At 38.4% G+C, this 16,091-nt stretch overlaps 1 protein-coding gene across 1 annotated transcript in view; it reads left to right on the top strand.

Moving 5' to 3' along the window:
* The window catches only part of LOC136859508 (oocyte zinc finger protein XlCOF26), a 104,389-nt gene that overhangs the window by 62,151 nt on the left and 26,147 nt on the right, over window positions 1–16,091 (top strand). Inside the window, exon 4 of the mRNA XM_067138700.2 lies at window positions 8,760–8,842. Within this exon, the coding sequence (XP_066994801.2) occupies window positions 8,760–8,842 (83 nt within the window). The remainder of the gene's footprint in view (window positions 1–8,759; window positions 8,843–16,091) is intronic.

Raw genomic sequence — 16,091 nt, 5'->3', positions numbered from 1 at the left:
ATGTCAAACTTACTGGCCTGTAATTTTCAGCTTTATGTCTATCACCCTTTCCTTTATACACAGGGGCTACTATAGCAACTCTCCATTCATCTGGTATAGCTCCTCCGACCAAACAATAATCAAATAAGTACTTCAGATATGGTACTATATCCCAACCCTTTGTCTTTAGTATATCCCCAGAAATCTGATCAATTCCAGCCGCTTTTCTAGTTTTCAACTTTTGTATCTTATTGTAAATGTCATTGTTATCATATGTAAATTTTATTACTTCTTTGGCCTTAGTCTCCTCCTCTATCTCGACATTATCCTTGAAACCAACAATCTTTACATACTGCTGACTGAATACTTCTGCCTTTTAAAGATCTTCACATACACACTCCCCTTGTTCATTAATTATTCCTGGAATGTTCTTCTTGGAACCTGTTTCTGCCTTAAAATACCTATACATACCCTTCCATTTTTCACTAAAATTTGTATGACTGCCAATTATGCTTGCCATCATGTTATCCTTAGCTGCCTTCTTTGCTAGATTCAATTTTCTAGTAAGTTCCTTCAATTTCTCCTTACTTCCACAGCCATTTCTAACTCTATTTCTTTCCAGTCTGCACCTCCTTCTTAGTCTCTTTATTTCTCTATTATAATAAGGTGGGTCTTTACCATTCCTTACCACCCTTAAAGGTACAAACCTGTTTTCGCATTCCTCAACAATTTCTTTAAACCCATCCCAGAGTCTGTTTACATTTTTATTTACTTTTTTCAACCGATCATAGTTACTTTTTAGAAACTGCCTCATGCCTGCTTTATCAGCCATATGGTACTGCCTAACAGTCCTACTTTTAAGACCTTCCTTTCTATCACATTTATTTTTAACTACCACAAAAACAGCTTCATGATCACTAATACCATCTATTACTTCAGTTTCCCTATAGAGCTCATCTGGTTTTATCAGCACCACATCCAGAATATTTTTCCCTCTGGTTGGTTCCATCACTTTCTGAATCAGCTGTCCTTCCCATATTAAATTATTTGCCATTTGTTGGTCATGCTTCCTGTCGTTCGCATTTCCTTCCCAATTTACATCTGGCAAATTCAGATCTCCCGCTACAATCACATTTCTTCCCATGTCGTTTCCCACATAGCTGACTATCCTATCAAGTAATTCCGAATCCGCGTCAGTGCTACCCTTTCCCTATCTGTACACTCCAAATATATCAAGTTGCCTATTATCTTTAGAAATGAGCCTTACACCTAGAATTTCATGTGTCTCATCTTTAACTTTTTCGTAGCTTACAAATTCTTCTTTCACCAGAATGAACACTCCCCCTCCCACCATTCCATTCCTATCCTCTCTCTATGATACACACTCCAGTGCCATGAGAAAATTTCTGCATCCATGATATCATTTCTCAGCCATGATTCAACTCCTATTACAATATCTGGTAAATATATATCTATTAAATTACTTAATGCTATTCCTTTCTTTACAATACTTCTACAGTTCAACTCTAACAATTTTATGTCATGCCTACCTGATTTCCAGTTCCCTGTTCCCTTATCACCACTCCCTAGGCCATCCCGTTTCCCTGAATGTACCTCCCTATTACCCTTCCAAACAAATTTCCTAACTTATATATACCACTGCGATTTAAATAAAGGCCATCTGAGCGCAGATCCCTATTTCCTACCTACCCATTAGGATCTAGAAATTTCGCTCCCAGTTTCCCACATACCCACTCCATAGTCTCATTTAAATCCCCAATCACCCTCCAGTCAGTATCCCTCCTACACAGTATTCCACTAATAACAATCTCCGCTTTCTTAAACTTAAACTAAACTAAAACTTAAACTAGTCTGTGATAAGCTTCTATACTGTATGTCAGTCTAGCTGGTCATTATTCTATTGGTGGTGCCAGCAGATTCAAAATTCGTAAATAAAACTTCCAAAGTTGCAAGTACAGACAGTGTATATTTACCTATGCTATAAGTTATGTGAAATCACATTATTTAACTGTATAAGACTGAAACATGCTCGTTTAGCATGTTCATTATATGTAACCTTTCCCATAATTGCTAAGAGTTTGTATCAGCTCTTGACTGACTGGCTTAACTATTTACCAAACTGTACCGCAGAGGGCAGCACCCTGCTCTGAACACGGATGGTCCTTCTTTCGGCGAGTCTTTGACTTTATCTCCTTGACTTGCTATATTTGTTGTGGTGATGACGTGAGGAATACTAAGATGGAGTCGTCTCTGATTGCTATGGCATTTCTCAATTACTGATGGGTTTTCATTAGGTTTAAACTCTGCCTGTACTCCCAGCTTATACTGCAGCTACTGTGAGCTGTGTTTATCTCGTGGCCATTTCTGATTGGTACACGCCTTTTTGCTCCGTGATATGAATGGGCTGTGTGCTTGATGACATTATTGTGATGGTGGTGATGTGGTAACTGGGTCTCTGCGAAAAATTCTGATTATATGCACGGTATTGTGATGTATTTTGCCACCAAATGCAAGTATGCTCTGGGTGTTGGCATGGAGATCCATTCGAGACGTACCCAATGCGTCAGCTGGTGGGGCTTGTACGTGAACCATGGGTCCATATCATCCTGTTTATGAAGTATTTGCGTTGTGCACGTCACTCCATCGTATATGAGACCTTTACTTATGACCAGATGAGTCATGTTACATGTGTTTGGAATCTGCTTTTGAATGATTTATTGACCCTATTGTTACCACATACCGGTAATGGCTGAATGTTTGTGTGTGTGAACACGAGCAAGGAGTAAAACGATGTCGTATTGGTCAGTTAAATAATATTTCTTTTCTTTAATCCTTCCATACTTGGTTTTCGCTTCCCTTGGTCTATATATTTACCGTTTTTGCTTGTTCTCGTGGCCACCATTATTGTTTATTTTAAATACGGGTGATGCACACACCTGATTCTCTTTGCCTTACGTGTTATTCTTTGATGCAGAGATGTTCCATTCTCGGCCATCGCGATAACCTGCATACTTCCTTTATATCTGGATTTGCTCTATTCCATGATGCTTTGAAAACCTTTATCTTTGTAATGGCTATTGTTGTTGTCGTGATGATGGTGGAAGCTTGATCAATGCTTGGAAATAACAATGTAATTTACCTCGTTGAAAGAAACGATCGAACAAAATCCTTGCAGTTTGTTTTCTTTTCAAGATATTTTAATATGTTGTGAAACTATCATTCACATGGTGAGCACATCGTAAGGTATTGTTCATATCGGTGTTTGAGATATGCTGTGCTCGCAGGCTTGCATTACTACCTCCCACAAACCTGAAGGACGAATGTATGTATGCTTTGTATGTTTAATTTTCATTGGTGGCTTTGTTTTAGTTTTTCTTCTGATATGTTTATATAAATAAACCATCAATCAATTTTATTGGATTTTCATTGCTATTAGTTAGTTGCTTCCTTGTCATGCATTATTAATGAGGAGCATCTCTAGTTTGGGGCTGTTATCTGCCTCTCCTGGTCGGGATCCACGCCCTCAAATCTCCCGTCGTGTATTATGTTTTCCGTCGTATATCTTTAGCGAGGGAGGGGTTTGGTTCAAGACTTAACTTTTAATGAAGCAGCAGTCGAAACAAATTTATAAATTGAGAACCTAGTATAAATATTTACTTTAATCCACATGCATTTTTTCTTAGAATTCTAGTCTTGAGAAATTTTTTCAACAAATTAACAACTTCTCTAGGAAAAATAATGAAGATAACGTATGTAGAGCTTACTCACTAAAAGGGTTCATTCCAGACACTCGAATGACACCTCCAAATAAACTAATAAGAACAGAACTGAAATTGTTTTCCTCACAAAGGAATAAATAACCATAGCTATTGCCAACTTACATACACTAACTCTTGATCATTGTCAGTAGATGCTAAACTGAAATTTACAAAATGACTTACATTCAACTTTAAGGCTAGTTTACACACATATATAAATTTGGAGGGGATATCTGCTGCACCCTGTATGACTACATGCAAAAATAATTAACTCTGATATTCTTAAACACGTAAAATGAATGCCATAAAAGTTAGCAAGTTTGATATTTTGTGCTTGCAGTTCTGGCAGTTAAAGATAACTGTGTTGCCAACTTACATTAATTAACAATAATAATATTACTGTTTTTACGTCCCACTAACTACTTTTATGGTTTTTGGGGATGCCGAGGTGTCAGAATTTAGTCTAGTAAGAGTTCTGTTACATACCAGTAAGTCTACCAACATGAGGCTGACGTATTTGAGCACCTTCAAATACCACCAGACTGAGCCGGAATCAAACCTGCCAAGTTGGGGTCAGAAGGCCAGCTACATTAATTAAACAGAGCAACATTCATAGCAAAAATTGCAGATATTTACGTTACAAATTGAGAAAGATTTATTTTCTGTTGGTAATATGAGTTTTAAAAGAAGTTGCTTGGCTCTTCAGTCCGTTGAAACTAAATAATGAATAAATAAATTTATGCACTACTGGAAAGAGAAAACATATGATAACATAATTATACATGAAAAGAAACAACTTAATTAAATTAAATGAATTAAGGTGTCTAACACGAGAGAACGAAGAATATTTTGTTAGAACTTGTAATGGTCGTCAGATAGAGTGATAATATCACTCACTATATTGGTAATTTTGGGTGTTGTGTATACCTATTCTGTATTGTGGCATTTCTCGTGGTTGTAATATAAAGCAGATTTGATATGTGATTGTACATTCTGAACTCTGGTGGCTGAAATTGACGCGTTGCATGATGCAGCCATTGGTGCAGTCACAACGCACATGAAACCCAAGCCAAACTGAGCCAAACAATCTTTTGTACAGTGTCTTATGCTCGGAAGCAGTGCCTGTGAGACCTGGCGCACATACTCCAACAAGATCCACCAGAGCACATGTTGGTTTGTGCACTTGTAACACTAGGTGCTCGTAACTGAGCTGATATTTATATAATAAACAAAATTTTTAAAATAGATGAACTGAAGAATTTATATCTCTATGGGTAGGTCATGTACTGAAGATATCTGGACATTCCAATCACTAATACACCCATAATTTGATCCTGCGTCAATCCGGTAGTATTTGAAGATGCTCAAATACTTCAGCCTCATGTCGGTAGATTCACTGGCATGTAAAAGAACTCCTCTGGGACTAAATTCTGACACCTCAGCATCTCCAAAAAGTGTAAAAGAAGTCAGGGGGACATAAAGTAAATCATATATATATATTTTGACCTGAGTAATTACTTCCCTGCGGTTGTATGCCAGTGCAGCTCACACTTACCCTGCCACTGTTTTCTTCAAATATTGACGTACTGCCAATAATAACATCACCTGCACCAACTTGAACATCACTCTGGTTATCAGAATTTCCCATTACTTCCGAAGCACCTTGTACTTCGCTGTCTCTTTCACTACTTTCAGGAATACCCTCATCGGACTTAACACAATAATCTGTGTCACCGTCAGTACTGTCACCAAGATCTTAAAAAATCAAGCGCTTGATTTCAGAAACATCTTTTTTTTTTTTTAGTTGCTTTACGTCACACCGACACAGATAGGTCTTATGGCGATGATGTGACAAGAAAGGGCTAGGAGTGGGAAGGAAGCACCCGTGGCCTTAATTAAGGTACAGCCCCAGTATTTGCTTGGTGTAAAAATGGGAAACCATGGAAAACCATCTTCAGGGCTGCTGACAGTGGGATTCATACCCACTATCTCCCGAATACTGGATACTGGCCGCACTTAAGCGACTGCAGCTATCGAGCTCGGTCATCTTTACTCTAAGAACATATGAAGGTAGTTTCACTTCTCCAGCTAAATAAACTTCTCTAAACCTTTGCTTGTTTTTCAAAGACTTTCAAAAGTGAAGATAAAAGTTTCACTATTCAGCTGGTATCTGTATTAGTGCCATCTGGTGTCCAATTATAATCCTAGGGCGGAAGAAAGACACCGTCTCTCAGAAAGACGGTCACACTTGACGAAACTGTGCACTGTCTTCCAGGAAGAAGGACCACAGTTCTAGGGTTAAAGCACTATACAAAACTTCCTACCTTAAATTTTAGTAGGTGATATGAAGAATCAGGCTGTAACTTTTCTTCGTTATAAAGTTGAAGAGTCGTAAGACAGTCTGCACTAAAATGCCTCCTCTTGAATACCTCTGATCTTAAACCCCTAGACTATTCACCAACAGATCAATAATATCAAAAACTGCCATCTTCTCCAAATAATTTTATAATGAATTTTATGCTCCTCTTTTGTTTACATTCTGTTGTTTCAAAAAAATTACTTATTTCTCTCATTCATTTCAAAATTACATGATAGCACTTTATATTAGTAGATGTTTCTCGATAATATCTGACATTCTTCAGTTTGCTTGAAGTTTATATATATATCTCGCTCCTGCATATTCATTCCTATACATCACAGACAAGGTCAATTCTGCACCTGCCACTCTCAAGCCTTTCAAAAACAGTTCACCAAATCTACAGTTTAATCAATATTCTTTAATTGTAATCTGTCAAATAAACTTTTTCTTCCACAACATATGCTTCAAATCAATCAATTTTTTTTTTTTTAAACATCACCATGGCAACACATTTTGTCTTTCTTATTGTCATTAAAATATCATATTAAAAGAATATAGAAAAGGCCAGACAATTACAAGATAATCACAACAAACAAATCAACATCACATAATTATCACAATCAATAAATAAAATACACCTACACACACCACAATTGAGTACCATATCGTAACCATTATGAACCTTCTAATAAATAAAATCATTCAATCCTTGTATGGTTACATGCTCTTTCAAATGAAGGTAGAATAAGGTATGTACTCATGTTTTTTTTTTTTTTAATTGAATATAAGCAGCTCTTTATTACATTGGTAGTGCCATGGCACACCGGTACCTCATGAACTGTCACTGCTGCATATAGCATGACCTTCCTATTCAGCAACAATGGTTTGGTTTAGTGTGTATCATTGCTTTTGAATGAGGTGCTGAACAGCATATTTTCTTGTGATTATAAAGTGCAGTTCACATCAAAATTTTTAATATTTATGGGGCTGAATTGCACTTTTTTTTTTTGTCCCACTTCTTAAAGACTGGTATTATTATTCCTTTTGACCAATCTCCTGAGACAGAAACATGTGCCAGAAGACTGGGGAAAGGGAATAATAATACCAGTCTTTAAGAAGTGGGCAAAAAAAGATGTGATAACTATAAAGGAATCACACTCGTGTCACAAATGACAAAAATACTGGAAAGAATAGTAAAAAGGAGAATGAGAAAAGTAGAATGTGAGTTACAAGGGGAACAGTATGGCCTTCGAAGTGGAAGATTCACAGTGGACCCAATCTTTAGCATGAGGTAATTAACAGAAAAGAGTTGGGAATATGAAAATGATGTGGCCATGACGTTCATAAATCTAACAAATTGTTCCCAGGGAGAAGGTGTAGGAAACCATGGTCAAAAATACACTGGGTACACAAACTGTAGAAATGGTGCGAGCAATGTACAACAACTGCGTCAGCAGTGTACAGACTCCAGCTGGAAAGACAAAATGGTTTAGTAATGAAACTGGACTAAGACACGGCAGGGTGCTGTCGCCTCTTTTGTTATGGACGAGATTGTAAACGAGACAAAGGAAGCAAATGGGAATAGGGAGATGAAGTTGCAGACAATGTTGTTGTCTGGGGAACAAACAACAAAGAAGTACAAGAACAAGCTGATGCACTGAACAAGAAAATTGAAAAGTATGACATGAAAATCAGTGCAGAGAAAAATAAGACTCTGATGATATCAAAAGGAAAAAGACAAGGGTAATATATTATGAAAATTGGTGTTCAAAGCCTTGAAATTATTGACAGTTTGAAATAGCTAGGGAGTGAATTAATGCAGAATACAAGGCTGGATAGGAGAGTAAGGAAGTGCACCCATAGTGAGACCTGGACAATAACGAGTAGGGAGGAGAGAGGAGCAGCAAAGTGAAATACCTAACAAGTATAATAAGAAAGATGAGGAAAGAGACTGAGAAATGAGATGTGAGAAAGGAAGTTGAATGAAAACATAAATGAGAGAATGCAAAGAGGATGGAGGAAGATAAAATACCAAAACAGATGATGGAGATGAAGTTCGGGGGAAAGAGAATGAGAGGGAGTGCAAGAAGAAGAAACCGGGAGCTGGGTAGGAGGAAAGAAGGATGAGGTTTCTCTGCAGGCTCTGGAAGAACATTTTCAACACTTGTTATAATGGGGTATGTTTTATTGTATTTTCTGTCGGTCTGAAATTGATGGGTTTGGACCGTGCTCTCGTTTACCAACACGCGGCAGCAGTTCTATGCAGCATGTCATGGCTGATTTCATTGCTACTAGCAGTATGACACAAGAATCAGCAGTTTCAAGCACGGACATGTTAGCCTGAAGTTACTGTAAACTTCTGCTTGAAGAGTAGCTGTAATCAACTGCGTTGATAAGGCGGTGTGTGGAGAGGGAGGGAGAATGTCCTGTCCTATTATATGTTCCTCTCCCCTATTTAATTATCACTTGATTTCACATGTTTCTCTCTTTCCATTTCGTACATTGGAAGATAAATTAAACATATGTATTTTGTGCAAGTATGAAATGTATCTATTAAGCTGTTTCTTGTTTAATTATGTTTTATTTTTGTTACCTCTGTACTCTACATTTTTTAATTTACTTCCCTTATTTCTTACTTATAGCCTTCAGCAAATGTTAGGGATGAAGTATGCATAGATAAACGTACTGTCGATCAACTGGTCCCAGGTTTCCAAGAAGAAAACAAGTAAGTACAGTTTGGCTTAGTTATAATTTACACCCCTATCCCAACACAATACAGAAAGTATGCCATTCTGAGTGGTGGGTGTTTGATCTCTGTGATCTATTCAATTTCATCAATTTCATCCTTATTTTACTGTGTTATATTTAAATTGTAATTCCTAAAAAAGCTAGCAATTAAAATTGAGTGGTGTGTTCAGATACTTTAACATTAGAACGGCTGAGAATCTGATATTCCTAGAACAGTGGTAATGGATCATTTTGAGCCATCAAGGGAAATGCTTGGAAACATTCAAATCAGAACTCAGTAAGAGATGTATTTTCTTCTACTGTGTTTCCACAAATTTATTTTACACACAACACCTATGGACCTTTTTTATTACTGATGGACACATTAATAATAATAATAATAATAATAATAATAATAATAATAATAATAATAATAATAATAATAATAATAATAATGTTTCTCTAAGCAGTGTCCATAAAATTAACCAATTGAACACCTTTTGTTAGTAAGTCGTTAACATTACAGTAATTATACATTTTCAAAAGTACTTTAAGAAAATTAAAAACATCCTAAACTCATTTTACACACACAATTGCTTTTCATGCACACTGCTTTGGGGCACTTACTGCAGGCATTGCTAGACTTGTTGCCTCCACACAGACCAGCTTGACTCTTCTTCCGCTTCTTATTCGGACACTGCCCTACAGCCCCTTCCTCTCATCGTTGTTGTTGCCCTTGCTCGTTCCGTGTTGTTACTTCGCTTACCAGTTGGAGAATGAACTTATTTTGCTTTATCTTCCTACCCGGTACTTGCTTGTAAATGACCCTAGAATTGATAGCTGTTAGGTCTAGGTTATTGTAAAAGACATGCATTGGCCACCTCCTGCATGCAGCCTCGGTGGTATATTTACGAAACAGTTGATCTACCACATCTACACTCTGTTTTGTGCCATTGTAGAAAATTACCGTTTCTGGCTTCTTCTTTTGTTCCGTGCTCGTTACTGGAGCATGCCGTGTGCTAAGAAGAATGTTCTTACTCTTCTTCCCTTGGTCCATAGTCAAGGTGCACACTGTGTTCCCAGTCTGTCACAAGATGGTTGTACTTGTACTTCTTCACCTCAATAGTAATGGGGTTGATTGTTCCCACCAACTAAGTACTTTTACTTGGAGCTTCGTAGCAGTTTGGAGAGATGTGAAGAAGCTTCTCCCTCGGTTTAGAAATGGCTCCATGAGGCTACACACACACAACATACCCTCCCAGTGTCTGCTAATCCAGAAACACATCGACGTTACCATCCACGAACCTGCTACGCTGGCATAGCAGGGGGAGAGGTGATACTCCCATGAGGTGCGTCCCAGGTGGCGGATAGTGGGGTCCTAACCGGCTTGCCGGCGGACTTGAGGGAAATAAAATAGCTCTCGCGGACCAAACACACACCCCCTGTGGGTGGGGTCACAGACGAAGCATTCACCCACGGTATTCCCCGCCTGTCGTAAGAGGCGAATAAAAGGGGAGACCAATGGATGATCCAATTAGAACCATGAAACTACTTGTAATTAGTACCATCATGCAGGGAACACCATGGGTTGCATATACTTGCGCGTAGTACCACTATGTTAGGTACGCCATAGGTTTGTGATTAGCAGCGACAGTGTGTAAATCAGGAGGTGGGTCCTACAGTACCTGTGATTCGTACCCCTATATGAGCGACACCATGGTTCTGCCTTATGCTCAGTTCCCACTATGTGAGGAATTCCACGGGATAGTACGAGTCCCTGTGGTTAGTCCACTTATGTGAGGAACGCCAAAGGTTTGCGTTGCCTGCAAATAGTGCCACAATGTGCGAAACACCATGGGTTTGTGTTACATGTGCGCATTACACTACCTGTGAATAGTACCATAATGTACGGAATACTGCGAGTCTCCACTACTTTGGATTAGTACCGCAAAATTACACATAGCATGGTTCTACTTTCCTAGTGATAAATACCATTATGAGTGGCTGATGACCTGGGTTTTGGACCCGTTTCGACTATAAGCATAATCAATTCAGCATCGTACTATAGAAGCAGTCCCTTGGTCAGTGATACTATTGTTTTGTGCCAGCTTCTGTGCATGTGAGGCACTGTGGGTCGGATCCACTGATCATTTTAAATTCATATCCGTCCATCCATTCATTCTTCGTCCTCATGCTTTGAATTCTGGTCAGTGGAGGATTTTGGACTTTTAAGTTTCATTTAATTTTGTCTCATTTTGTACCATTAGGGGCCGATGACCTCGATGTTAGGCCCCTTTAAACAACAAATATCAATCAGTCATCGACCTTACCATGATATTGAAAGGTACTGAATATTTATTTTGTGGCCACATCTGCAGCACTCCAGAATTTGAGCCCATACTTGTTGGGCTTGTTTGTCATAAACTGGGTAAATCTGCTCATGCTGGGAAGTAACTGTTCATTGACTGTTATATTTTCACTTGGGTGGTAACAGTGAAGGCAATTTTCCACAAATTTGTCCCACATTTCAGAGACAAGAGCAAACCTGGTAGCTGGCAGGTGCTCATCTCAGGTTGATTTCTCTTCGAAACAGAGGAATCTGACAAGCTCTCAAAATCTATCTCTTGACTTGGTGTCCTTCATGAATTGCTGCCCACAAAAATACGACCATAGGTAGAGTTCGGTGGCAAATAGCACTTTCTACTTCTCCTGCTGATTATTCATTGTCTATCTCATTACGGTCTTCGTCCTTACTAGTCTTGCTTGTCTCAAACAAAAAATCATCATCTGAATCAGATAGTTCACTTTCAGATTCAACATCTGAATTAACTAGCATACGAATAACTCGTCAGTAGAAAGAAGGTTGTAACATGATGTGTTTGTAAGAAGAACACCTTCTAAATGATAAGAAGAATAAAATAATCCCACTAACTGGAACACACTTCTGACAGTAAGAGCTCAACAATACTAATAATCCAGGCCAGGTACACACTGTTGTCTGATAGTGAAAACTTCTGCGTTGTAATAAGGAATTGTACAGGTGTCAAAATGAACCCTTCTGCTGTCCAGGATATGTGATATCAAAAATCTATGAAAATGGTAATTTTTTCCTGGGTGAAATACATCACCATAAACGGGACAAAAAGCTATGAAAAGTCAAGATATTTGAAGTGAAATGATATAAGAATGCTCACATTATTAAAGAAAAATTTAAGGGGTGGTGTCATTTTGATTCTGCTGTTCTAGTGTTAAGAATAGGTTAAATCTGTTCCTGGATAGCTTTATTGAATATATGTGTGTCTGAGGTAGACCAGTCCATTTCTGAGGTCGGTTAGTTAATAGTGCCTTTAAGCAACCATACAAATTTCTTCACTGTTTCAATGTCTCTGCATAATTTGCCATCATATTTTCATCATCTGAAATGTCATCTACTATAAAAGGAGGGATCTCGTGTCTGATAAAACCAAAGTTCTGTCTCTAGAAAATCACCAGGAAAACAAACAGTATCATAACACTTCAGACTAAATTGCTTACAATGTTAGCAGCCTACTTTCAGCCTGAGTTCAAACGTCATCATGTTATTGATCATGTTAGTGCAGCTCTAGCTGAAACCAAGACAGTACTCCACTTGTATTGGTGGTAGGCGTAAACTGCAGAGCCGGCAGAGAAAACCCCAAATCAGTAGTGGTTCTATGTTACTTTGAGGAAGAAGGTCTTTCTCTAGTAAATGCTTCAGCAGATGTGACACAATGGAATTGATGTTATTGATTTTGTATTCACAAATTTACATAGTGTAAGGGCTATGGAACAAATTATCATAACAATCATGAAAAACACCCTGATCAGAAAACATTTACCAGCCTTAGTCACTAACACTGAGGAACACCAAGAAAGAAGCTAGGTTCTTCAGGAGATTAAACACTGAAGGATTACAAGGAAGGTGCCTCAAAACAAAAAAATTTTATCAGGAGACCAGGATTTGTTCATTCAGTTCCTTTCTAGATTGCATGTGAATTTTCTCACTGGTTACTGGTTAACAGGTGACATGTAGAAAATCTACAGGTGATTCAGAGTTAGTGAGTGTGTCTACAATAATATCCTTGAAAGGCTAGAAGCAGTCTTGATCAATGCCATTAAATGCATGAAAGAGCAAAGCTATGGTTCAACAAAACCTGCCATGAAGCCAGAAAATCCACTCTTGAAGCCCTACCTGCATGAACTCAAAATGAGATAATATCAGAAGAGGAGAACCTAGAGGAGAAGTCTTAGAAAAGAGAGGGACAAATTTCGCATACCAGAAGAAGCATCTCTAATACAGCAAGCAAAGGAAAATCCATACAAAACATACCTACCAAGGAAACCAGAATTCATCACAAACATATTCATGGACAGATGGGAATAGTGTTTTACAGCCCTTCTATGAATTAGTGACACAACTCCAGTTTCTTAACCCATTGCCATACTTTGATGGAACTTTCTGTCCTGTGATCATAAGGTGGTAACATACTTTGACGGACACTTCCGTCCTGGGGCACGGAACATTTGTAAGTTCATTATCGCGATTAGCTGGTCAGAGAGTTTTATTTTGTTTGTTTTGCAGCCTACCCGATAGATTTCAGATGATACCTGAAGCTATTTTCTCTGTGTAAATAGTAACTCTGAGCTGAAATATGGAAAACTCAGTTTGCCACTATTTGTAAACGATCATGGTGGCATCCGAGCACGGCATGGATGAGGTTATTCGTAACTGGCTTGAAAATAGTGATGTTGAAAGTGGAAACGATTCTCTGGAGAGTGAAACTACGTCTTCTTCTTCAACTGACAGTGATGAAAGTGATTCCGACTTCAGTTCCGAGCTGATAGTGCCAATTGAAACTACGGGACAAAACCAGAATGCAACAAGAGCAGGTGAGAACTCTAGTAATGATACTTGGAATTGGAATCTTGTTGACAATAAGCCGGTTTCTGTAACATGCAAACCAGTTCTGAAACTCATTCTATAGTGAGGAAGAGGTTGGGAAATAATCCAAAGGAAATTGACGTAGTGAATGAAATTCTATCCCCACAGTTCTGGTATCACATTGCAAAGGAAACCAATGCCTATGCCTCTACATTTCTTTCCAATTTATCTGCTCCCCTTGAAACCAGTAAACCATTGGTTTCCTGTTACTATAGACGAGCTAAAAGCTCACTTTGCTCTGTGTATTCTTATGTCATAGACAAAAAAGCCTGCAATGCAAGATAGCTGGTCGAAACGTAGAGTAATAGAATCTCCCATATTTAGTGAAACCATGCCATTCAAATGCCATGTTTCTATAAACTAATTCTTGCATTTTAGTATGGACTCCTCCAAATCAAAGCATGACAAACTAAGAGAGGTTAGACCTGTTTTAGATGTACTTTTGGACAGATTCATGTTTGTGTACACTCTAGGAGAAAATATTTGCATTGATGAATCGATGATGAAATTCAAAGGTAGACTGTCATTTGTTCAATATAATCCATCCAAGAGAGCAAGATTTGGTATCAAGGTGTACAAAGTTTGCTCTTCAGAGAATGGCTATTGCTGGAATTTCAAAATATATACTGGGAAGGATTATAAGGGAGGGTCTCCCTACAATTATTTATTAGTTAGAGGATTGTTATTGATATGTGTAAGGATATTTTGGATGCCTGGAGAACTTTGTACATGGATAACTGGTACAGTTCACCGTCTTTGTACAAGATTCTCCTAGAACATAACACACATGCTATTGGCATGGTTAGGACAAACAGGAAACGTATGCCTCCTAAGTTCAAGGAAACACAGCTGAAGAAGGGTGAACTTACTTTCGCCTCAGCGAACAAAATCCTAGCCGTAAAATGGATTGACAAAAAGCTGGTACACTTTTTGTCAACTCAGCATGATAGACCAGATTTTATTACAGTCCAGTCAAAATGAGGGAAGAAGAAGCTGAAACCCAACCTGGCATTCGATTATAATAGTGGAATGGGTGGGGTCGACTTTCACAATCAGCGACTGGCATCTTTCTCACTCATGAGGAAGTATGTGAAAGGCTATATAAAGATGCTCTTCTACCTCCTTGATATAACATTATTGAATTCCTTTCTCATTTGGCAAATTCTCAACCCAGCAATGAAGAATAAACACTTCGTAGCATTCCGCATCATTGTTGCAGAACAGTACTTGGAAGGTGCTCAAATACCGCAGTACCCCAGCAGAGGCCGTCCCCACACTGGTACCACCCCATTGAGACTTCAGAGTCAACATTCTGGGCACTTTCCATCCAAAATTTCCCCTACAGAGAAGAAATTAGTGCCATCCTAGTAATGCAAGGTCTATTACGCACAGGGTCTATTAATGAAAACCCCTTTTCAATCCGTTAAATGCATGGTTGCCCTCTATGTTGATACCTGTTTCTTGGTCTACCATACAAAAACTGACTTCTCCAAACCATACAAACATGATAAAACTCAAAAAAAAGTTATAGCTTATGTCTTCAAGTTTCCTAATGTGATTAGTCAAATTTATGTTAAAGTGACTTAAAAATAAATGGTATGTAAGGGAATATTTCCTTTCACAAGTAATGGTAGGCCAAAGGGTTAATCCACAGATAACATTGCAAACAATTCACCACTGTATACTTTAGAAGAAGCCATCAGAAACACAAAGAATTTAAAAACTAGTGGACTATGAACACCTGAAGGATAACAGTATGCTTCTCTCAAAGTCAGGACAGTATTGTTCAACCACTGGCTAACTTAAATGGCTATCACCGAGAAATGGAGGTATTGCATCATCAAAGTTCTGTATAGCAGATCACAACTCTTATTGAGGTATAGCACTAGAGCAGGGGTTCCCAACCTGGGGAGCATGGGGCTTTATCATGGGGGGCATGAAGGAATTTCCGAATTACTTTTTTTAACTCGAATATTACAATTTTGTGCAATAAACATTTTTCGAATCTCTCAAAGTCATTGTCGTGCCAAGTCAATCGTTCAAAAGCATTGGTAATTGCCAACTGTCAGCACAAACCTCTGCGGAGCCGTGAGGTTGGAGGCGAAATAAGGAATTTGCTGTGTTGTGAGGAGCAAAATGAAGCCTGAGAGCAGGTGCTGGAACAAGACCACTCAACGCATGTTTAATTGCACACTTTGTGGACCTACTTGCGTGAAAGTAAACTATGACCATACGCAACATGTTTCAACTCATTAACGATATAGTAGTTACATTAATTTTCCAGTAT

The sequence above is a fragment of the Anabrus simplex genome, chromosome 1 (assembly GCF_040414725.1).
Source record: "Anabrus simplex isolate iqAnaSimp1 chromosome 1, ASM4041472v1, whole genome shotgun sequence".
Lineage (NCBI taxonomy): Eukaryota > Metazoa > Arthropoda > Insecta > Orthoptera > Tettigoniidae > Anabrus > Anabrus simplex.
Note: the sequence above shows the minus strand (reverse complement) of the source record. Positions and strands in the feature narration are given on the sequence as shown.